We start from the raw sequence: 25491 nt of genomic DNA on the forward strand, positions 1-25491 counted from the left end.
AAATATGACAGGTATTAACAAGTCGTGTAAAGGAAAATGAAGAAGAAGGGGAAGAGATGGTATCTGCAGCCAGGTTAGGACTGAATCTAGCCGGGCACGGTGGCTCACGCCTGTAACCTCAGCACTTTGGGAGACCGAGGCAGAAAGATCATGAAGTCGGAAGTTCGAGACCAGCCTGACTAACATGGTGAAACCCCGTCTCTACTAAAAATACAAAAATTAGCCAGGTGTGGTGGCACGCACCTGTAATCCCAGCTACGCAGGAGGCTGAAGCAGGAGAATAACTTGAACCCAGGAGGCGGAGGTTGCAGTGAGCCGAGTTTGTGCCACTACACTCCAGCCTGGGTGACAGAGCGAGACTCCATCTCAAAAAAAAAAAAAAAAAAAAAGACTGAATCTATACATATTAAAATTACAAAATCAATTCAAAAATTGTAAAGATACATCCAATCACAATGTGTTCCTTGTTTTGATCCTGATCTAAATAGACAATTTATGAGATGATTCAAAGTTTGAGCATGGATATTTAATGATACTCAGAAGTATTAAACTTTTTTTTTTTTTTTTTTTGAGAAACGGTCTTGCTCTGTCGGCCAGGCTGGAGTGCAGTGGCATGATCTTGGCTCACTGCAACCTCTGCTTCCTGGGCTCAAGCAATTCTCCTGCCTCAGCCTCCCAAGTAACTAGGGTTACAGGGGTATGCCACCATGCCCGGCTAATTTTTGTATTTTTAGTAGAGACGGGGTTTCACCATGTTGACCAGGCTGGTCTTGAACTCCTGACCTCAGGTAATCCACCTGCCTCAGCCTCCCAAAGTGCTGGGATTACAGGCATGAGCCACTGTGCCCGGCCAGAAGTATTAAAATTTTTTACATGTGATAAGATGAAATATTTGCAAATGGAGCTATATGGAGGAAGGAGGGTGTGGGTGTGGATACAAAGGAATCAGCAAAGAATAATTATTCAAGCTGAATTATGAGTACATGGGATCTGTTGTAATATTTTTTTCCTACTTTTGTGTCTCCATTAAAAGAGGCTTTAAAAAAGAATGCCTTAAAGAAATAAGTTAGAGAATTGAAATTAATGCCAGGAAAGTTTACCAAGTACAGCTTTCTGATTCTATAATATTCACTTTAGCAAAGCTGTAAAATTCTAGTGATCATACGCTTTTAAAAATGTGAAAGATTGGCTGGGCGTGGTGGCTCACGCCTGTAATCCCAGCACTTTGGGAGGCCAAGGCGGGCAGATCACCTGAGGTCAGGAGTTCCAGACCAGCCTGGCCAACATGGTGAAACCCCCAACTCTACTAAAAATATAAAAATTATCCGGGTGTGGTGGCACACACCCGTAATCCCAGCTACTCAGGAGGCTGAGGCCAGAGAATCGCTTGAACCTGGGAGGTGAATGTTGCAGTGAGCTAAGATTGTACCACTGCACTCCAACCTGGGCAACAAAGAAAGACTCTGTCTCAAAAAAAAAAAAAAAGTGAAAGATTAAAAGATGCAAAATACTAATAATCATAATGAATAGGATATATTGAGATCTTACTATGTGCCAGGCATTAGGGTAGGGCTAGCTGTGAAATATCTTACTAACTCCTCTTAACGACTTCATGATCAAGAGACTCCTGTTCCCATTTTATAAATGAGGAAATTAAGGGTCAAATAGGCTGGGCATGGTGGTTCATGCCTGTAATCCTAGCACTTTGGGAGGCCGAGGCAGGCGGATCACGAGGTCAGGAGTTCGAGACCAGCCTGACCAACATGGTGAAACCCCGTCTCTACTAAAAATACAAAAATTAGCCGGGCGTGGTGGTGTGTATCTGTAATCTCAGCTACTTGGGAGGCTGAGGCGGGAGCATTGCTTGAACCCGGGAGGCGGAGGTTGTGGTGAGCTGAGATCGTGCCATTGCACTCCAGCCTGGGCAATAAGAGCGAAACTCCGTCTCAGAAAAAAAAAAAGGGTCAAATAAATTAGGTAACTTACTCAAATAACTTCGTTGGGAGTAAAGTTTCAATCCCAAGCAGCTTGACCCCATGAAAAAAACCCACTCATAACCACTGTGTTTCTGTCTTGTCCATGTGAAATCACAGTGGTTTAGATGCTGCTGCCAATACCTGAAGTAAGATGACAGAAAGGTTCTCTCAGGAAGCAAAATTGTATCTCCCATTCCCTCTCCTTTTCTGTAGTGCAGCATGTGGGATATACATCCTCAAAACTGTTGCTGAATGAGGCTAAATTAGCAATAACAGCTACAAGCCAGATTTTTATCCAGATACCTCTGAGATCCTCTCTAAGGGGACTCCCGAAAAAGCCACAACCAACCACTTAAAGTAGGGCATTTCTTCATGCCACATCATGTATAAAACTGAGATGTCACTTTACCTGGTATTCTATGGAAAGCTGGCCTCATTACCATATGAAGTAGCTGTAATTTGCTAATTCCATGTTGTCTATATTTTAAGACATATTTATTAACCTAATGCATACATTACAACTACATGATCAGGAAGGATAATTTGAATGACAGCTCCTTAACATGACTTACAAGGCCATAGAAGATTTGGCCTGCTTTCCTCTATATCCAGACTTCTCTCCATTCCTTCATTAATAAGTCAGTTCAAACAGGGCTGACTTCAGTTCTCCAAGCCTGCCATGCTCCAGCTCATCTCAGGGCCTTCTCACACATTCCACTTGCCTGCAATGTTTATCCTCTCTTCTTGGGGCTCATTCCTCCTTAGCTCCACTGTTTCATTTTGATGGCTCTTCCCCTGGAAATCCTTTTGTGAACCTAAAGGCCCTAAACTATGGTGACAATCTACCTTACAATGTTATTTTGCCCTTTGTAACACAATGTGAACCAACTTATTTATCCTCTCCTAAAATAAAAGAGTTTTCAGTCTGTGATGAATCTTTCTGCTTTGGCCTAGCTGGTTTGCCAAGAGGGTGCCGTATGCCACTAGGACAAAGATAAAGCAAAGTAGAAAAGAGTTTGCATCAACACACATAATGTTAAAAGCACATGTGTCAACTGAGCACTTGGCACAAGGCTCTGTGCTCTGTGGTGTATGTATTTTGTAACAATAACTCTAAAACAGATACAATTTCTTTCTGCATTTTAGATGTAAAAATAGGAGGTTTACAAAACTTGAGTAACTTACCAAAATCACACATAGCCAGGATTTTAGCACAGATCTGTGTGACTTTATTTTTAGAGAGGGAGTCTTGCTCTGTTGCTCAGGCTGGAGTGCAGTGGTGCGATCTCGGCTCACTGCAACCTCCGCCTCCCAGGTTCAAGAGATTCTCCTGCCTCAGCCCCTCGAGTAGCTGGGATTACAGGTGCACGCCACCACACCAGACTAATTTTTGTATTTTTTGTAGAGACGGGGTTTCACCTTGTTGGCCAGGCTAGTCTCTAACTCCTGACCTCAGGTGATCCACCCGCCTCAGCCTCCCAAAGTGCTGGGGTTACAGGCATGAGCCACCGAGCCTATGACTTTAGATCGCAGCTTGTGTTGCCATATAACTCCTAAGCTGTAAGAAAACCCCCAGAGGAATGGCTGAGGCTGGGCGCAGTGATTCACGCCTGTAATCCTAGCACTCTGGGAGGCCGAGGCGGGTGGATGGCTTGAGCTCAGGAGTTCGAGGCCAACCTGGGCAACATGGTGAAACCTCATCTCTACAAGAAATACAAAGATTATCCAGGCATGGTGTCTCGCGCCTGTAATCCCAGCTACTTGGGGGGCTGAGGTGGGAGAATTGCTTGAACCCAGGAGGCAGAGGTTGCAGTGAGCCAAGATTGTGCCACTGTACTCCAGCCTGAGCAACAGGGTAAGACCCTGTCCCAAAAAAATAAAAAAGAGGAATGGCTGAGACCAAGGCCACGGTGGAGATACCCACTCCCATAGATCCTTTAGGGCTTTCCTTAATTCTTTCCTTTAATTAAGACTCCGGTTAGTGAAGAGCTTTATACAAATTCTCTGCGTCCAGTCCTAGGAGGAGGAAGGGGCACATCTCACCCTGCCACAAGTCCATCATGTCTCTCACTGGCTCTCCCAGCTTCCTGGGCCTTTCAGGGCCAACCTAGCCTAGCCTGCAGAAATGGTTTATGAATACCCAGTACAGGGCTCCATGCCTGGGCCCTGAAGGGCCTCGCCACATTCAATCTCTTTTTTTTTTTTTTTTGAGACGGAGTCTCGCTCCGTTGCCCTGGCTGGAGTGCAGCCCAGGCTGGAGTGCAGTGGCGCGATCTCGGCTCAATGCAAGCTCCGCCTCCCGGGTTCACGCCATTCTCCTGCCTCAGCCTCCCGAGTAGCTGGGGCTACAGGCGCCCGCCACCACGCCCGGCTAATTTTTTACTATTTTTAGTAGAGACGGGGTTTCACCGTTTTAGCCAGGATGGTCTCGATCTCCTGACCTCGTGATCCACCCACCTCGGCCTCCCAAAGTGCTGGGATTACAGGCGTGAGCCACCGCGCCCGGCCACCACATCTAATCTCTGGAAACTAAGCTCGCAGCCCGCAAAGCCCGGCCAGGAACGAACTTCCGGTTCAGCCGGATACGCTGGGCCACGGCATGCAACAGCGGCCAGCCATTTTGGGCTCATCCAAGCGAGCTCCCGGAGGGCACCTCTGTGACCCTGGGTTCCCAGCTGTGACTTGGAAGAGGATCCCACCGGCTCTGAAGTGAGGCTGTCCACGGAGGCTCCGAGAACTCCCTTGCTGATGTAATGTTCATTTAATTGTTTTAGGGCCCTTCTATCCTTCCCTGGAATACTAGGTCAGTTCAAACGATCACCCCCACGGGGGCGCTCCCTTACCGTTGTGTTAGAACATGGTTTCTCCCTTGGAAGGGTTATTATCCTTAACGGTAACCTGTTGCCTCCTTAAAATATCTTTGGGGTTAACATCACGAGATAGGGTTACTTTATTGATTTGTAACAGAAAGAGAATCTCTGAGGCCAGAGGGTTGCAGGAAGATTGCCGAGTTAGAGAATAGGAGTAGGCATCCTGAGGACTTAGTAACAGGAGGAAAGACTCTCTTCTGAACGCCCCCTGAAGGTAGATTCTGTTACTGCCCTCAGTTTATGGATGAGGAAGCTGAAGCTTAGCTTAAGTAAAATGTCCACTGTCATGCAGCCAGTAAGTGTAGAGCCAAAACTCCAATACCAAACTGTTCATCACTAAAGCCTCATCTATTTAACCAGAACCAAACTGCAGAATATAAAACATCCAGGCTGGGCGCAGTGGCTCGCACCTGTAATCCCAGCACTTTGGGAGGCCGAGGTAGGTGGATCACCTGAGGTCAGAAGTTCAAGACCAGCCTGGTCAAGATGGTGAAACCCTGTCTCTACTAAAAATACAAAAAAAAAAAAAAATTAGCCTGGCGTGGTAGCAGGCGCTTGTAATCCCTGCTACTGGGGAGGCTGAGGCAGGAGAATCGCTTGAACCCAGGAGGTGGAGGTTGCAGTGAGCCGAGATCACACCACTGCACTCCAGCCTGGGCAACAAGAGCAAGACTCCATCTAAAAAAATAAACAAATAATAAATAAAAACATCCAGGGCTGATCTGCTTCCCTTCGTAAGGAGTTATGTTTTACATTTTAAAGATATGACTGTAATATACTTTATTGGCTTGTTAATTTAAAATAGGGAATATTGGCCGGGTGCAGTATCTCACCCCCATAATCCCAGCACTTCGAGGGGCTGAAGCAGGTGGATCACCTGAGCCCAGAAGTTCGAGACCAGCCTGGGCAACCCCGTCTCTACCAAAAAAAATAAAAAATTAGGCGTGGCCTGTAGTCATAGCTACTTGGAAGGCTGAGATAGGAGGATCACCTGAGCCCGGGAGGTCCAGGCTGCAGTGAGCCAGGATCACGCCTCTGCACTCCAGACTGGGTGACAGAGCGAGACCCTGTCTCAAAAAAAAAAAAACGGTTCTCACTAGATGGAACTTTTTTCTGAGACGGAGTTTCACTCTTGTCGCCCAGTCTGGGGTGCAGTGGCATGATCTCAGCTCTCTGTAACCTCCACCTCCCGGGTTCAAGAAGTTCTCCTACCTCAGCCTCCTGCGTAGCTGGGATTACAGGTGTGCATCACCACACCCGGCTAATTTTTGTATTTTTAGTAGAGACGGGGTTTCACCACGTTGGTCAGGCTGGTCTCGAACTCCTGACCTGGTGATCCGCCTGCCTTGGCCTCCCAAAGTTCTGGGATTACAGGCGTGAGCCACTTCTTTTAGTTCTTCAGTAAGACCCAACTCTGTCTTGCTCCCGGGTATCCATGCCTGCTCTTTTGTCTGCTTCAAAAATTTGTTCCCCCTCCCCTTCAGGCTTATTCCCACACATCCTTTAGGGCTCACCTTTTGTACTGCTTCCACTGCAAAGCATTCCTGGACTTCCCAAGTCTGAATTAGATGCTCCTTCCACTCCATATGTTCTAAACTGCTTTGTCATTAAGGTAAATTTATTACAGTATAGAGATTTTTTTTTTTCTTTTGACACTGTATGGAGCTATTTTCATTCAAGGGCATTTTCCTTTAGCTGGAAAAACTATTAAAATTTTGCTATTTCATTTTTTAATTAATGAGTAATTACTGAGTAATGAGGCAGCAGAGAGCTCTCTATCCTACACCTAACAAGATGCTAATATGTGATAAAAGGATAAGGAAATGAATGAGTTGCACATCCTGTTCCACAGCTGACCCTCCTATAGCTCATGCTTTCTTTTAATGAATGATTAATGTGGAACCAAAAGTCAAATCAAGTTACTCTATAACTCAGCTTAAGCCTAACAAATTGAGATTTAAGAGGGGATTCCTGAGAGCACAAACTGACTCTCAGAAACAGGTAAAGAAAATCCAATCATAAGAGAACTGTTACCTGTTGAGGAAAATTAGTTTGCATTGACTTCCATATAACTTAGATTTACAACCTCCAGATTACATTCACTTATTCAGTAAACATGTATTGAGTTCCTAGTATGTTTCAGGCTCTGTTCTAGAAGCTGGGGATATGGCAGTGAACAAACATTCAAGAGCCTGGACACTCTAGTGGAAGGAAACAGGCAATCAAGAAGAAAATAAGCTAAGTTCAGATAGTGACGAATGCTGCAGAAAATAAAGCAGATTCAGGGAAGAAGTGCTCTGGTTAGGGAAATGATTTCCAGTGAGCAATGTGGGAGCAATAATGAGTTCTCAAAGCCAGGGCAATAAGGGGATGTAATATCCCACCCTAAGGAAAGGCTTATCTCTATGTATACATACATAATTGACAATATGGTTTAAAGATTAGACTTTTGGTTATTTTGATTCATTTTAATAATCTCTAAGAGCCCAAATAATTATTTGTATACTGACTAAATTTAATTTTTGGACTGCAAATGCTAAGAGCCATTCTTCAGAATGTAGTAGCCATTCCAAAGTATTGCCACTCGTGGACTCACAACTAGAACATTGTTCAGCAACTAGGATGGTCCCATTTCCTCAGTTACTGTCTTACCACATCAACCTGACTTACAGTTTCACCAACTGGTGAGTTATAAATTTTCAACCGTGAGTGTTTCTATTTTCTTGCCTTAATCCTTTATTGACTTACGGAACCATAGATTAGAAGGCATTCCCACTTTCATCTGTGCCCCATACAATATTGAAATACACAGATTGAACAAAATGGTTGGGAAACCTCTACATGGGACCCCAGGCTATGCACAAGTAAATATTAATAATTTAAGAATAATGCTATCATTTAATGACTACTAACTATATGGCAGGCACTGGATGCACATTTAATCTTTATTTTTATTTTTTTGTGGAGACAGGGTTTTGATATGTTGCGCAGGCTGGTCTCAAACCCCTGGCCCCAAGCCATCTATCTCCCTGCCTTGGCTTCCCAGAGCACTGAGAGTATAGGCATCAGCCACTGTGCAGAGCCTCACATTTAGTCTTTAGAACTGCCCTTTGAGTTGAGCACTTTGCACAGGGGAGAGACCAGTGTGTAGTGTTAAGAAATTAGCTCCTTTTGGGAGGCTGAGGCGGGCGGATCACTTGAGATCAGGAATTCGAAACCAGCCTGGCCAACATGGTGAAACCCCGTCTCTACTAAAAATACAAAAAATTAGCTGGGCGTGGTGGCGCACACCTGTAATCCTAGCTACTTGGGAGGCTGAGGCAGGAGAACTGCTTGAACCCAGGAGGCGGAGGTTGCAGTGAGCCGAGATTGGGCCACTGCACTCCAGCCTGGGTGACAGAGCAAGACTCCATTTCAGAAAAAAAAAAAAAAAAGAACTTAGAACAGTTCTTTCCTGCGAACTCAAGCAAAGTGTTCCTCAGTGGTAAAATGGGATTAAGGTACTACGGACATTTTAAATTTTGTGTTGTGTGATGATTAAATAAAGTAGTGGTTGTAAACTGATATTAAACACTTGTTTAATGTTAACTGTTAAGAGTTACTATTGTAATTTTAAAATGTACAGTCCTGGGTAGTGATTCAATGGTCATTTAATTCCATTTTCTTTTTATTTTCCCACGTTTGTATCATTTAATCTGGCTGGAAGGTTTCAGACTTGAAGTAGGCCTACTTAGACTTTACCACAAAAGGAGTCTCAAGTACACTTCCCATAGTCTCCCTCCCCCAGCCCCTAGAGAAATATAAACAAGCCAGTTAAAAGGAATACCTGAGCACTAATAAGAATGTTTACAGCACTTTTTGAAGAGGAGAGTGAAAAATAGCCCCAATAACATCTTGCTGTTTTTACTTTACGACTTACTTGTGGCATGTAAATCTGTTGTTGTTGTTTTGTTGTTGTTGTTGTTGTTACAGGGTCTCACTCCAGTTACCCAGGCTGGAGTGCAGTGGCGCAATCTCGGCTTACTGCAGCCTTTACCTCCCAGGCTCGGGTGATTCTCCCACCTCAGCCTCCCAAGTAGCTGGGACTACAGGTGCATGCCACTATGCCCGGCTAATTTTTTGTATTTTTAGTAGAGATGGAGTTTCTCCACGTTGCCCAGGCTAGACTCAAACTCCTGGGCTCAGGCAATACACCTGCCTCGGCCTCCCAAAGTGCTGGGATTACAGGTATGAGCCACTGCACCCAGCTGTATATCTTAATATAATCAAGCACACTGCACAGTGAACCTGTTTATGCTTTAAAAAAAAATTAAGGCCGGGCGCGGCAGCTCACGTCTGTAATCCTAGCACTTTGGGATGCCGAGGCGGGCAGATCACAAGGTCAAGAGATTGAGACCATCCTGGCCAACATGGTGAAACCCCGTCTCTACTAAAAAAAATACAAAAATTAGCTGGGTGTGGTGGCGCACACCTGTAGTTCCAGCTACTCAGGAGGCTGAGGCAGGAGAATTGCTTGAACCCGGGAGGGGAGGTTGCAGTGAGCCGAGGTCGCGCCACTGCACTCCAGCCTGGAGACAGAGCGAGACTCCATCTCAAAAAACAAAAAAAATTAATAGCCTGTCCAAATTATCTCATTCTACTTGAAATACATTTATTACCATTTAACATAATTACTGATATTCCCTCATATTGTATGTATTATGGTTCATTTAATAATCCCCTTACAGTTATTTTCAATTTCACTAAACTATAAATAAACTAGAAATGAATTGTTTTGTTAAGACATCCTTTTCCAAATTTCAGATTATCGAGGATAGTAATATAATTAAGAATCTTTACTTTTTAAATAAAATATGTAATAATAATCTTTACAATTTTTTTTTTGAGACAGAGTCTCGCTCTGCCACCCAGGCTGGAGTGCAGTGGCACAATCTCGGCTCACTGCAACCTCTGCCTCCCGGGTTCATGCCATTCTCCTGCCTCAGCCTCCCGAGTAGCTGGGACTACAGGCGCCCGCCACCACACCCAGCTAATTTTTTGTATTTTTAGTAGAGACGGCGTTTCACCGCGTTAGCCAGGATGGTCTGGATCTCCTGACCTCGTGATCTGCCCGCCTCGGCCTCCCAAAGAGCTGGGATTACAGGCATGAGCCACCGCGCCTGGCCAAGGTGTTTCTTTTTTCCCTCTTTTGTCCTATTAACTTGGTAAATTTTATTATATATGGTGACTTGATTTGCTCGTATTGGACTCTCTTTGCATTACTAATATTTCTCATTTACTCATACTCCATTATTATTTTCATGTGCTGCTGGATGCTGTTAAAAGATAAATTTAGGCACAATAAAATTTGAATGACTTTATTTTAGCATTCATTGATTCATGAATCAGGCAGCACCAGACCACAAGTAGTTCAGTGCTCCACTGTGGTTGGGTAGGAAAGGGGGCAACAGAGGAAATTTGACAAAGTATTCACAGAAACAATACGAAGAAAACATATTTGATTGGTTAAAGTGGGAAGTCCCTAGTTAGAGGTTATTTGGCAGTTTCTGATTGGTTAAGCTTAAATTTCATTTTACTTTTTACATCGAATTGGGTTTTGGTTTGGCTTAGGTAGGAACTCAAGGTGCTGGAGACATCTTGGCCTCATGACTTCCCAATTAACTGTCTTAACAGTACCATTGCATTGATATTTGTAAGTGAGATTGGTCAGTAGTTTAATTTTTAGAGACATCATTTTCAATTTATGTTTTAGAATTTGGTAATGAAATAGCCCTGTAAATTTTAGTCTGTCTCATGGAACTCAAACTTGGATCTAGTATGGCTTGGGATGAATGAGCTGGCTGAATGATGGATTCTATCCTATCCTAGGTGGATAGGATAGTTTTCCACTGAAGTGGATCACAACCCTTCCAGGTTGTCTCTTGTCTTTCATTATTTTGAGCTACTTTAGAAGACTGGTGATAGCACTGCAACATAATTCTTGTCTCTAGACATGTACATTTTGTCCTATTCAATTGGCTTCTCTCCCTACTGGAAGCCAATTTTACCTCCATTTGCATATTCATTTCAATATTCTGGATCTTATTTTGGATTCTCCCTAGAACTGATTTTAACACCTTCTCAGTTTCCTCACTAACCAGTTAAATAACATCTTTAACATGTGTATATTTATTGATTTTGCCCAGGCTCTGGAGTGGAATGGTGCACTCTGGAGTGGAGTGGTACAATCTTGGCTCACTCTGTTGCCCAGGCTGGAGTGGAGTGGTACAATCTTGGCCCACTGCAACCTTCACCTCCCAGGCTCAAGTGATCCTCACACCTCAGCCTCCCAAGTAGCTGGAGCTATAGACACGTGCCACCAGGCCCGGCTAATTTTTGTATTTTTTATAGAGACGGGGTTTTGCCGTGTTTCCCAGGCTGGTCTCAAACTCTTGACCTCACATGATCCACTCACCTCAGCTTCCCAAAGTGCTGAGATTATAGCTGTGAGCCACTACACCCGGCCCCCTCAGGAAGAAATTTAGAACAAAGAATGGTGGTCAAAGTTCAGTCCTCAACTCTCTTATCAAAGGTCCATGAGCCAACAGTTGCATTTGGTGAGGGTCCAGGCTTCTGAAAGACAACTCAGAGATATATGTTAAGATGTTATTTTTAGTTTTTATAGGAAAATTGAACATCTTTGGATCTAATTTCCTTGGCAATTATTTTAGGCTACTATTATCTTTTTTTAAAATAAGACCCTGCAAAACATGATACCTTTTTGTTTATCAAGTTACTTATTTATTTTTATGTATTTGTTTTTTGAGAGGGAGTTTTGCTCTGTCACCCAGGCTGGAGAGCAGTGGTGCAATCTTGGCTCACTGCAACCTCCACCTCCTGGGTTCCAGCGATTGTCATGCCTCAGCCTCCCGAGTAGCTGGGACTACAGGCATGCACCACTTAGTAGAGACGGGATTTCACCATGTTGGCCAGGCTGGTCTTGAACTCCTGGCCTCAAGTGATCTGCCTGCCTCAGCCTCCCAAAGTGCTAGGATTATAGGCATGAGCAACCACATCCAGCCCTGAGTTACTTATTTATTTTTTAGGACTAGCTAGATATCTAGAATTTCCCTTGGAGGAACTCAAGAGTTTTAAATTTTTTTATGTTTGGGAGCTTCCAGGCCCTAAGAGGGGGTCCCTGTCTTGTGTCATTTCTCCCCCACCCAAGCTCCTGGAAACCTCCATTCTTACTGTCTTTATAAATTTGACTATTGTAGACATCTGATATAACTGTGCTGGGAGGGAAAGCTTTTCCTCTGCCATCTCAGGTCCAGTAGTGTGTGGGAGCTGCAAATGAGCAAATTAACAGATTAACAGTGGGAAAAAAGTAACCAAACAATAGACAGATTAACAGGAGAAAAGACAAGATTTCTTTACGTGTGTGGGGGAGCATTTAAATGAGAAGCTCCCTGAAGAACTAGAGATAGAGATTTATACACCAACTTTGTAGGGGAAAGGATGAAGGGAGAAAGGGTTTCCATGGGAAAGATAAACGGCCTTTTAGGAGAATAAATGGAAGGTATGACACTTGGTGATAATGTTTGCTTACACAGTTTCTCATCCCATTGCAAGTGGCCCTGTCTGGGAGTGAAGCTCTCCTAAAGAGAGGATTTATGACAACTTCATTCTTAGAAGGCTCTGCCTGTAGCCAGATAAGGGAAGCTCTGAAATGGCTTCTTTCTGCATCTGCTGTATCTCAAAATGTCTTCAGTTTAAAATAATCTTCAATCTGGAAATACAAGTGGGGTCATACAGTATTTGTCCTTTGTGACTGGCTTATTTCACTCAGCCTAATGTTCTCAAGGTCCATATGTGTTGTAGCGTGTGTCAGAATTTTCCTCCTTTTTAAGGCTGATTAATATCCCATTGTATTTATATATCATGTTTTGTTTATCCATTCATCTGCTGATGGACATTTGTGTTGCTTCCACCTTTTGGCTGTTATGAATAATGCTGCTGTGAACATGGGTGTACAAATATATCTTCAAGACCTTGCTTTTAGTCTTTTTGGGTATATTCCTAGAATTGAAATTGCTGGATCTAATTTTAGTTTTTTGGGGAACCACCTTACTGTTTTCCCAGCAGTTCGACCATTTTACATTCCCAGCATTGTACAAGGGTTGCAATGTTGCTATATCTTCACCAACACATTTTTTTCTATTTTGTTTTTTTGATAGTAGCCATCCTAATGGATATGAAGTAATAGCTCATTGTATTTTTGATTTGTGTCTCTCTAATTAGTAATATTGAATGCCTTTTTATATGTTTATTGGCCAAAAAATTATCTTCTCACTGTAACACTGTACTCCACCTTTTAGCACTATTCATTCACCAACCAAGGAGTCCCACTCATTGTTCATTATGGATGTGTCAGAGATTGAAATCTCAGAAAAATCAGTATGGGTCTTACCTTCATAGGTATCAGTTTTATTGGCAGGAGTTTTTTTTTCTTTCCTAGGTGGTGCATCTTACAAATCTCTCTCTCTCATAGCCATTTGACATTTGGCAAGAGAAGACAGAGCCAGGGAACCATCCTGGAGGGTTTTTTGCTGCCGGGTTTAGGGCAGAGCTCTAAGGGTAGGGAACAGAGGGTAGACAGGGTCTCCTGCTGCCAAGGCCTTGACTTTGTTAGACAGCTTTCTTCAGTTAGGTAAGCTACAATGGAATCCTCTCCCAGAAAGCTCCTCTTTTTGCCTAAGCTACCTATGGTCAGGCTCTGTGGATAATGAAAATCAGATCCTTCAATAATTCTATGAGCTCTTGGAAGAGCTTGCTCTATGTGTTTTCATGGATTGATTTCTGTTCTCAGGTCAACATAATATTGTTTTATGTAAACATATGGTAATATTAGTGTTAATGTTAAGTAGTGAGATCGGAACACATGATTAAATATAGAGTTTATTTGCGCACAAAGCTTGAGTATAGCCACCCAGGAAACACTAACTCCAGATGAACAGGGTCAGCATTCCAAAGCAGTGAAGTTAAGGCTTCACTTATGTAGGCAGAGACAGAGAAATTTTAGCAGGATTACAGAGTTTTCCATACAAAACCAGTGCATTCATTACAGTGATTTGGTTGGTTATATAATGCTATATTCCAAGAAAGATTACTTTGTTACTCCATGAGAAGAGGTAGTGATCTGAAGGGGTCTTATATCCGGTGCCGTTAGGTCTTCCTAATTTTCTATAGTACAAGAATAAGGAAGAAAGTTGATCTATAATCAGAGAAGTAGAAGTTGCAGCTGCATATTACATGACTCAGGCCACATAGCCACATTTCTCTCAAGGCTCAGAATAATTTCAAGTACCAGTAACTTTAAGTTTGAATTTTTTTTTTTCTTTGAGTCAGGGTCTCACTGTCTCGCCCAGACCGGAATGCAATGGCCGGATCTCGGCTCACTGCAACCTCTGCCTCCCGGGTTCAAGTGATTCTCCTGTCTCAGCCTCTCGAGTAGCTGGGATTACAGGCATGCACCACCACGCCTGGCTAATTTTTTCTTTTTTGTATATTTAGTAGAGACGGGGTTTCACCGTGTTGGCCAGACTGGTCTCAAACTCCTGATCTCAGGTGATCCAGCCGCCTCAGCCTCCCAAAGTGCTGGATTACAGGCGTGAGCCACCATGCCCAGCCAGTTTAAATTAATTTCACATTAGTATCTCTCCAATAGTCTTCTCTTAGTTTTGTTTTTGTTATTTCTTCTAGATTAAAGTCATAATTATACATTATTTAAAATGTCCTAATTATAACAATATTTATATATTTTCAATATTTGCTCTCCTCGTCCATTTACATGTCTTTCAATTTATTAATTTTACTCCGTTACATTAATTTTTTAATTCTTAATACTGTTTTCACATTTATTGTCATCCCTAGATGACAGAAAAAAAGTGAGTGAATGGTTTATTTCATATGTCTACATTACTTCTGCCATTATACATTTACAGCTCAGTTCTTGCTGGAAATACTGGGCACTCTTGTGCAGTCACATCAGCAGAAGTACTCCTATTAATTATATTAACTGTTTCCTATTTTATCCTTTTTAGCTTTCAATTGTTAAAAGATAATTTTCAGAAAAGTAGAATTGTGACTTTTTACAGATATAAAAATGAACATGTATTAAAGAATTTATTTTACTCATATAATATGAAGTACCAGGCAGATGTTAAAGAAGAGTTAAGACAGCACATATTTATATGACATGAAGGGATGTTGAGATGAATTTCAGATGGAGACAAAATTTTCCACAGGTAGAAGTTAGGAGAAAATCATTACCAGACCAGACAGAATTTATATGTCTATCAGTTACCTACAACTTATAAAGTTAAAAAATAGCTTAAAGATAATGAACAGGACTCAAATCTGATAACCCAGACGGGTACATTACAGAGGATCCATTGCTTTCCATTGTAGAGGAGAAAAAAATCATAGCTTTTCCTCACCCATCTCAAGGGTCTTTGCTGATACCCCTACTTTAAAAAGGCAGATTAACAAGAGGACACCATAACAAATGTATCAAAGTTTTGCGTGATACAGGAACCTTCAGAAACGAAGACTCAAAGACCCAGGGAGAACTGTAGTTCTTAATTTAAAATTTTTTTTAGAGACTGGGGTCTTACTGTATTGCCCAGACTGGCCTTGAATTCCTGGGCTCAAGCAGTCCTCCTGCCTCAGCCTCCCAAGTACCTGGGATTACAGGTGCATGCCACTGCACCTGACTATCTGTATACATCTATGCTTAGGTTTGATGAAAGATGAACAGTCATGTACAGGTATGATTGGACAAAAATCCTGTGGTCTAATGGTAATAAGCTGGGGAGAACTTAGCAAGGCCTGTTCGTTCAGATTCTTCTTGGCCGCTCTGTGTAGCATTTCTTTCCTCCTGGTATAGGACGGGACACCTGTCACATGGGGTAGAGGTCTCACTGCCTACTTTCAGGAAAGGAAGGTCAGAGAATTCCTTTATGACTAGCTCTCACACAGAAAGGCAGGGAAAAGTCAGAGAGACACCTTCAAAGTTCCGTATTTAGGGGTGACATTCTGAGCCGCAACACCATTTTTTTCCTACACTACGTACATAATCGTTTGCCTCTTTTTATTGCCCTAGACAACCCTATTGTTATGTGTCTTACTGCACTGGCTGCAACTTTCCCAAACAATGTTGATAGTGTGCATGCTTGTTTCTAATTCAGACATCAACAAAAATACCCATGATACAGCTCCTCTCTTTCTCTCTCTGTCTCTTTCTTTCTCTCTCTCTCTCTCACACACACACACACATATTACATATATATACATATGTTTATATATAGAGAAAAAATTTTGATTAGTCGTGGAGAAATAATGATAAGACAAAAGAAGTATGAAAGTATGAGCCAGATGTAATAAAGTGGCGGAACAGCGGGCCTCTGTGTTCAGATCCCTCTTGGCAAGCCTTTGTCTCTGGAAATAAGGATATGCCTTTCCTTCTGGTATAGGGGGGAGCACCTCGCACAGGAGGGTCTTATACCTACTACAGGGGAAGGTCAGAAAATCCTGCCTGCCCATGCCATTTCTCAAATTCCTTCAGCTTAAAATATTCAGTATGCCAAGTTGCTGTATTTTGGGAAGGCACATCCTGAACTCCATCAAAGTCCTGCTAGAAGCAGGTACCAAGATGGAAAAACATCCAAGGATTTTTACTAGGGGAGCCCCCTATGAGGGGCATTGAGGGGTGAGTGGGAAGGCATGGAGACCCCACAGACCTACATCGCTGTGTTTGGTGAAGCAGAACTGGAGGGAAGGTTGGGTAGAAACGTGTGCACTCAGGAAGATTTAGCAAAGCCATCAGGGAGTCCTCAAGCCAAAGGTGGTTGTCAGAGGAGTGGTGTCTCCCAGGAACTAGTCTGTCACATTGTCTCCCAGGAACTGATCTGTCCCCAGTCATTGTTGGTGAGCAGCATGTGGTGGTGTGACTTGGGCCTTAAGGCTGCCAGGGATTCCTAAGGGCAGCGGGTGGGGCCCTTGGTCAGGTGCATTTCCTGAGTTGAAGGTGCAGGGCACACTCTCATGGTGGCCACACCATCTTCATCTTGTTTCTAACTTTAAAAGCAATGTTGGCCGGGCGCGGTGGCTCACGCCTGTAATCCCAACACTTTGGGAGGCCAAGGCGGGCAGATCACGAGGTCAGGAGATCAAGACCATCCTGGCTAACACGGTGAAACCCCGTCTCTACTAAAAATACAAAAAATTAGCCGGGCGTGGTGGCGGGCACCTGTAGTCCCAGCTACTCGGGAGATTGAGGCAGGAGAATGGCGTGAACCCGGGAGGTGGAGCTTGCAGTGAGCCAAGATTGTGCCACTGCACTCCAGCCTAGGCAACAGGCAAGACTCCGTCTCAAACAAAAAAAGTAATGTTTATAAAACACCACTACTAAATATCAGGTTCAGAACCTTCCCTTCTATTTCTTCTTTGATTTTCTCAAATGCATTGACATTAATAATTAATAAACCTAACATTAACCATTCTTGCTCAATCGTACTTGATCACTATTTGTAAGAGATATTTATAGATTTAGTGTGCCAGGCCTTTGATTTGATTTGCTAGTATTTAAGCCTTTGCTAGATAGCTTCCAATGTATGATTGGCCAATAATTGTCCTTTCTTATACCGTCCTTTGTCCTTGCCCAGTTTGTTGCCAAGGCTGTAGTGGCCTCATACAAATAGATTTCATAGCTTGTGAGACTGTGAATGAATGTTTGTTGTCTCTGACTAGCATAGATTCTAGAACTGTGCCATCCAGAAGTGTAGCATCTGGCTACATGAAGCTATTTAGATTGTAATTAATTAGAATTTAATTTAATTTAAAATTCAGTCCTTTAGTCACGCTAGCCACATTTCAAGTACTCAGTAGCCACATGTGGCTTGGGGCTCCCGCATCAGACAGTGCAGGTTTAGAACATCCCCCTCCTTGCACAAAGCCCTGCTCTGTGGTGGACTGTGGAAAGTGATGGAATGGGGCCACACTCCCGCATTTCACTGGGCAGAAAAAAGGAGGAATTTGGGCAGTTGAAAGAATCCATAACTAACCTGAACCTGATGCTCTGTGAGAGCACAGAAAAAAACCCTCCATTCCACATTACCCTAAACTCCATCAGTGGGATTGTGGTAAGCGTCTATTGTGCAAACTTGCTCTTGAAATGCATTTAAAATATATCCTGCTTGTCTGGTGTATGTCAGGAACTATGTTTATCACTCAGACTACAGCAGTAATGAAAGCAGACACAGCCCCATTTTTCATGGAGCTTATAATTTAGCAGAGGGGAGACAGATAATATACGACTGTGTGCATTTATGTGCACGCGCATGTGTGTGTCTGTGTATGTGTATAAGAGAGACAGAAAAGTGGTGATATAAGAAGTGCTGTAAATCAGGTTAGGAAAGATAAAGCTGTAATTAAGGGATGGGAGTGCTATTCTACTTGGGTGGTCAGGGAAGGCCTCTCATGGTGAAATTTTAACAGAAACCTGAATGAAGTAAGGGGGCCAGCCATGAGGATATTTGGGAGAAGACACTTCTAGGCAGAGGGAACAGGAAGTGCAAAGGCCCTGAAGCAGGGCGTTGCTGGTGTTTGAGGAGAGAAATGGAGTCCAGTGTGGGTTGCTGGTGCAGAGTGAATAGTGAGGGGAGTGACAGGAGGTGGGCCCTGAGACGCTCGGATGCTAGACTCTGAGGGCAGCTGCAGGGTGGATTGTATTCACAGTGAAAATGAAGCCACTAGAGTTTTGAGCAAAGGAATGTCATGATCTGACTTTGACCATAGGGCGCACAAGGACAGAAGCAGAGAGACAAGTTAGAAGGCCACTGCAGTAATGGGGACAAGAGATAATGGCTTGGTAAAACTGGAAGTGATGAGACCTGCTCAGAATCTACATACGCTTTGGGAGAATTGATGTGGAGTTTTGGGACAGTGTCCTTAGTTAGGTGTTCATGATCTTAATGGTGAAGGCAGAAGAGGAAAGCGTGGGTCAATTCCAAGCCTCTACAGCCTAGCAAGGAATCGATCTAAACCCCTAAGGTTCTGGATCCCATGTCCCCAGGGCCTTAGGGCTCCAGGGTCTCAGGCTTACAAGACCTGAATTGTGGGGTTTTGGTCTTGAATGGAGGGAGAAGCCAGCATTTGGTTCTGTGACAGATGCGAAAGGCCTGCATCTCCCACATTGGCCTGGGAGCGATGCTGAGCCATTAGTCTTCTGAGGATTTCTACCTTCTTCTGCTCCAGGTCCATGGAGGTGAACTACCCAGCACCCCTCAGGCTCTTGGAACTTGCAGCCCACAGCCTGCTGAGCAATGAGGCTTCAGTTCTACTGGTGTTGGAACAGCTCACAGTGAACCTTTTCCCGCCACTACTCACTGCTGCATTTGCCAAGGGGCACAGAAAGGCTCTGAAAGCCTTGGTGCAGGCCTGGCCCTTCCCCTTTCTCCGTCTGGGCTCTCTGATAGTGCAGTGGCCCAACCAAGACAGCCTGCAAGCTGTGGTGAATGGGCTGGAGGCCTTTTCTGCCCACAGGGCTTGTCCCAGGTAAGGGGGATGCTGGGAGCAAGACCTCAGTTCAGAGCCGGAGGGAGGGTGAGCTGAGATCCAGGGTTGGGGAGCGTTAAATTGGCTAGAGGGACAAGTGGGGAAACTATATGTTTCTGAGTTAAGTGGTTGATGGTACAGCTACAAGGCTTTAAGGAGAGGGCTTTTTACCTTCTAGGGGTGGTGGTACAAGCTGTATGAGGAATAGGGGCTGGCAAGGAGCCTGAGTGAGGGAGGAAAAGCCTATTGGAGAGGAGAGGCGAGGCGGACTGGTGCTGGGGCCTGGGGAGCAGCCCAGGGCTGCTGCCACTCATCTTACCTGGGCTCCCCAGCATCTCATCACACCCCTTTCCCCGCAGGAAGTCAGAACTGAGGATGCTGGATTTCACCCTGGACTCTGAGCAAGTTCACAGTAAAGGGGCTTCTGAAGCCTTGGCCAAGTTCCCATTTTGGTTACCATCAGCAGTCAAGGCAGAGATGCCCCAGGCCACGGCCAGGCCCAAGCCAGCAGAGAACACGAAAAAAGGACCAAAGCAGCCATGGGAAGCAGTGGAAATACACATTGATCTTTTCCTGCGAGGCCCCTTCAAGTTAGATAAGTTCCTCTCCAGCCTCCTGACGAAAGTGGAACAGAGCCACGGGGCTCTGCATCTCTGCTGTAGGAAGTTGCACATTGAGGAGATGCCCTTCCACAGTCTGCTGGGGATCCTGAAGACACTCAAGCTGGATTTCATCCAGGAGCTGGAGGTGTTTGACTGGTTTGACTGGTTCTGGGCATTGTCAGATCCAAACCTATCTGCCACACAGCTGGGAAGGATCTTCAACCTGCGCAGCCTCAAGCTCATCTACTACAACTGGGCCTTCTCCTCGTGGGGTGAGCGGCCCTCCAGCTACTTCCTCTCCCAGCTCACCAGGCTGGGCCACCTCCAGAAGCTGCACCTGTCTTACTCCTACCTCTCAGGCAACCTACATTACGTGCTCAGGTGAATGGGTGGGCAGGGGCGTCCGAACAGTCCTCTGAATACTCCCAAGTGAGGTCAGGACAGGGGAAGAAGACAGGAAATGGGGCTCATTCTTAGATGCTCATGGAATTGTGGGCACAGCCTGGGAACCCAGGGTTCAGATGCAGCTGATGGCTGGGATCTGCTTTGGAAACATATTTGATGGGGAAAGATGCATGTTGCTATAAAAAATAAAATCCACTTTGGGAGGCTTAAGTGGGAAGCTTGCTTGAGGCCAAATTGGAAACCACCCTGGGCAACGAAGGGAGACCCCATTTCTACAAATAAATATACAAAAATTAAGGCCAAGCACGGTGGCTCATGCCTGTAATCCCAGCACTTTGGGAGGCAGAGGCAGGCGGATCACTTGAGGTTAAGAGTTTGAGACCAGCCTGGCCAACATGGCGAAACCCCATCTCTACTAAAAATACAAAAATTAGCCGGACATGGTGGCATGTGCCTGTAATCCTAGCTGCTCGGGAGGCTAAGGCAGGAGAATCTCTTGAAACCAAAAGGTGGAGGTTATAGTGAGCCAAGATTGTACCACTGCACTCCAGCTTGGGCAATGGAGCAAGACTCCATCTCAAAAACAAAACAAAACAAAAACAAAAATTAGCTGGTCATAGTGCATCTTTAGTCCCAGCTACTCAGGAGGCCGAGGCAGGAGGATTGCCTGAGCCCAGGAGTTTGAGGCTGTAGTGAGCCATGATTGCACCATTGCACTCCAGCATGGGCAACAGAGTGAGACCCTGTCTCAAAAAAAAATTACAACAAATTTAGTTTAAAGATCTAATTGGCTTTTTTTTTTCTCTTTAGAGACAGGGCGTCATTTTGTCACCCAGGCTAGAGTGCAGTGGCACAATTACGTCTCACTGCAGTCTCAAACTCCTGTGCTCAAGCTACCCTCCCACCTCAGCCTCCTAAGCGGCTAAGACTACAGATGTGCACCACTACACCTTGCGAATTTTTTAAAAACTTTTTTGGAGAGACAAGGTCTTGCTTTGCTGCCCAGGCTGGTCTTGAGCTCCTGGCCTCAAGCCATCCTCCCACCTCAGCCTCCCAAAGCACTAAGATTACAGGCATGAGCCACCATGCCTGGTCTTCTAATTGGCTTAGGTTTGTGATTCACAAACTGGGGCAGCCTCCCATTCTATAAAATAGAATAAGAGCTCTGTTGAGCTGAGCAGAAGAGACTGGCTTTATAAGCATAAAAGTGATGAAAAAAGCCAAAACAAAAAGCAGATTGGTCAGTTGGCAGTTACTTTCCTTATGGGGTTAAAACAGAGGGCACTTCCTTATCATCCTGGGCCCCTTCTGACTGGTTGGTGTGAATCTCCTGTTTTTTGGAAAACTGACCAGTTTCAAAGTTCAGTTTGATTACCTGGCACTTAGCACAAGTGACTGCATTCTGGTTTGCTCTGGTCTTTTGAGGTCTAGTGCAGGAGCTTAGTCCAAAACAGTGGCCTTCCATGAATTTAATTTTTTAATTTTTTTTTTTTTTTTTTGAGACAGAATCTCTGTCACCCAGGCTGGAGTGCAGTGGCATGATCTCGGCTCACTGCAGTCTCTGCCTCCCAGGTTCAAGTGATTCTCCTGCCTCAGCCTCCCAAGTAGCTAGGATTACAGGCATGGGCCACCATACCTGGCTAATTTTTGCATTTTTAGTAGAGACGGGGTTTCACCATGTTGGCCAGACTGGTCTTGAACTCCAGACCTCAGGTGATCCACCCACCGCGGCTTCCCAAAGTGCTGGGATTACAGGTGTGAGCCATTGCGCCTGTCCTAATAATATGTTTATTTACTCAACAAACATTTTCAGGCACTGCTGAATGTTATACTGGTCCCCAAGAAAAGATCCTGAGACAGCACACGTTAGGCCTCTTCTTCTGAGCCCATACTGCCCCAGACAGGTGGGTACAGAGCCCTGAAGGACCAGTATCCACTCTGTGCACGTCTCCTAGAAATTTCAAGATAGGGCATTCAGGACCCCCAGCCCTGGCTTAAATGGAAGCCTGAGCAGCAGCTTCCCCAAACCCAAACCTGAGGAATAATGGGCTCAGCCTGTGGTTACTTCTTATCACATAAGCTCTTTCAAGTGGCTCCTCTCAGCGGTCATATTGGGTATGGATAATGTGCGTCTCCCTTTCACCAAAGAGAAACTTAGAGTTGGAGGAGTTCGTGGAGGACCTGGTAGGTCTATTGAGAGAGAGCCAGGCCTTGGGACACCAAAGGACATGCTCCTGACCCTGCTGGTAAATGGCTTCCCTGATGAGGGGGTGGCCATAGGACTAGCCTCCTCCATGGACAAATAGGTGTTCCAGGCGGGGGACCTGGGCCCTCCCCTCACAGAGCCACCCTTCTCTCCTCAGCTCTCTGTGGGTCCCACTGCATTCCCTGGAGATCTGCTACTGCAGGCTTCTAGACACTGACATCACCTACTTGTCCCAGAGCCCTCATACCACCTGCCTGAAGAAGCTGGATCTGAGTGGCAACAACCTGTCCTACATGATCCCTAGGCCCTTGGGGACCCTGCTGAGAGAGGTCTCAGGGACACTGCAGCACCTAGACCTGAACCACTGCCGGCTGAAGGATGCTCACCTCAGTGCCCTCCTGCCCTCCCTGTGCTGCTGCTCCCACCTCAGTTCCCTGAGCCTCTCCGACAACCCCATCTCCAGTGCCTGCCTCCTGAGCCTGCTGGAGCACACGATGGGGCTGATGGAGCTGAAGCAGGTACTCTATCCCATCCCAGTTGACTGCTGCATGTACCTGCATGGCCTCTCCTGGGGTCCTGTGAACAAGGACAAGCTGTGCCAGTTGCAGGCTGAGATACAGAAGCAGCTGCAGGCCATGCAGCGGGCTGACATGCAGTGGAGCCCCCCGCTGCCCTTGCTTATGCAGCTGGTGCAGTTTGAATGAAGAGCAGGAGCCAGGCTCAGGGAACAGAAGTCAGAGAGGGCAGGTGGAATCACAGCTGAGGCCACATGTTGTTTGCAAGGAACATAAAATAAACTTCCATGGGAACTGTCTGGAGCTTTCTTCATTCCCCTTGCTCCCCTTCCCCAGTCCAAAGCCTGGCCTGTTTCACCTATTCGTTCGATCAGCACACGTTATCCAGGTGGCTCTACCGCCAGGTCACCAGAGACCCCAGAGGTCCAGCCCTCCCCGGCAAACACTCCCTCTTCTGGCCACTCACTCAGTTTCTCTTTGTCTTATGCTTCTGGATAGAATGAAGTGGGTCCTTAGCTGACTTCCCCACCTTTGGACATGAGCTGTGCACTGGAGATCTGAACAGCTCTGGGGGCTGTTTGGAGACTGGAAGGAGGCACATGCCTGGCACCAAACCCAGAGCATGCGGCCATCAGTCAGCTGATCACCATCGAGCATGTGCTTGGGCCAGGCACTGCTGTCCTCAGACCGGGCATACATGGAGAGCGTGGGTCACAACCATTTAGGAAGTCCCTACAACAGGGCAAAGTCAGAAGAATCAGGAGTGACTGCCAAAACAGGTCAGGGAAGGCACCTCAGAGAGGAGACCTTTGAGTCCAGTCCTGAATCTGTGGCAGAGATCTGGAGTCAGGCACCCTGGGAGGGGCCCGGCAGCAACAGCAGCTGAGAGCTGGGCCTGTCTGGCAGGAGAGGACAGGTCAGAGGTTCACAGGCCCAGGCCCCTAGCACCATGTGGGTGGAATACAGTCAAGGCTGATGTAGATGTAAACAGAAGGCAGACGCAGGGGAACTTATGAGTGACCAAGATATGTACAGGGGCTGCATAGAAAGGCCTGGACCAAACTGACACACAGGGCCAGAGAAAGCCAGAGTATTACTGCTGGGTGGGAGAGGTTTACAGAGCAGCCTTCAGTCCATTCTGCTAGCCCACTTGTCAGTTTCTGTTTGTTTGCCTGTCCTTGCTGAAGCTCTGTTGTAGGCATCCTGATTCCACCCCATGTAAACCCTGGAACCAGAGATAGGTAAGAAAGCCTCACTTAGTGGAAGGGTCCTCAGTGCCTTGCTTGCTGAGTGCTTCTTCCATCCAGGCGAGGGAGCTTGCCTGCTCTCATGAGCCATCTCGCAGCAGCCTCAGCGCCTCCCGAACTACCTTGACTCCAGGTCGTGATAGTGCCCAGCAGATTCCTCATAGGATTCCTACAGAACAGCACAGTCCTTGTGCACCCACCTTCCTCTGTGTATCGGTCATGCTCAGAGGCCAGCCCAGAGGCCATACAGTCATCTCCAGCAGCCTGGCCTGCGAGTGGAGCATGGTGATTTTTCACATTGTCCATTTAGGTAACAAGTACTTGCTAAGTGCCTCCCAGGTGACAGGTACTTTTGCAAGGGCAGAGGATGCAGCAGAAATAACTCCAAGTCCCTGCTCTAGTGGAGCGTGGGCTCCATGCAGATAAGCAAGCTGGCAGGTAAATGACACGTTTTCAGGTTGGGAAAGGGCGAAACAAAGGGAGTGGGGCCCGCTGCTGAGGGGTAGAAAGGGAACTGTTTGCAATAAAGTACACACAAGGTCTGTGTTAGAGCAGAGACTAGAATGGAGGCAAAACCTCCAGGCAGAGGAACAGAAAAGCACAAGTAGAGGAAGATCGAGATAACAGAGAAATGCACTGGGGGCTCGATGTACTGTGCCGTTCCTTGCTGTGCTGAAAAAATCAGATGCCTCCCCAAACCCTGACTGGCTAATAGCCTCTGATCCACACAATGTGCCTCTCTCCGATGCAGCCATGCAGGCATGTAACTGTGGCCGTTCCACATGTCACTATCAGAGCATAAGATCAGATTGCATGAATGAAATCCCATCGCTTCCTGTAGGTACCTTCTGGTGACACGTCTTTCCAGCAGTGTCAGGGCACAGGTGCTGCCATGACCTCAGACTCGCTTTCCTCCTTACCCTGCCCACTCACTTTCTCCTTGCCTGAATCAGTATTGCTCTTTAGTCAGATATGGGAGGATGCTTGCTCCCGGAAGTATCTGTACCAAATTTCCCCAAGATCGTAAGACCTTCCTCCTGCTGCACCCACTTGAGAGCTTGCTTGAAGGTTTCTT

General features: G+C 45.5%; 1 protein-coding gene across 1 annotated transcript; it reads left to right on the forward strand.

The window, feature by feature from the left end:
- The first annotated feature begins 7389 nt into the window (after positions 1 to 7389).
- LOC100937641 (PRAME family member 20-like) lies at positions 7390 to 23468 on the forward strand. Its single transcript, XM_024240194.3, is given in 5 exon segments — positions 7390 to 7530; positions 19142 to 19441; positions 19801 to 20424; positions 22812 to 23317; positions 23320 to 23468. Coding segments are annotated over 5 exon segments (1527 nt in total). The 5' UTR covers positions 7390 to 7468; the 3' UTR covers positions 23355 to 23468.
- The last annotated feature ends 2023 nt before the right edge of the window (positions 23469 to 25491 follow it).

The sequence above is a fragment of the Pongo abelii genome, chromosome 23, assembly GCF_028885655.2.
Source record: "Pongo abelii isolate AG06213 chromosome 23, NHGRI_mPonAbe1-v2.0_pri, whole genome shotgun sequence".
NCBI lineage: Eukaryota > Metazoa > Chordata > Mammalia > Primates > Hominidae > Pongo > Pongo abelii.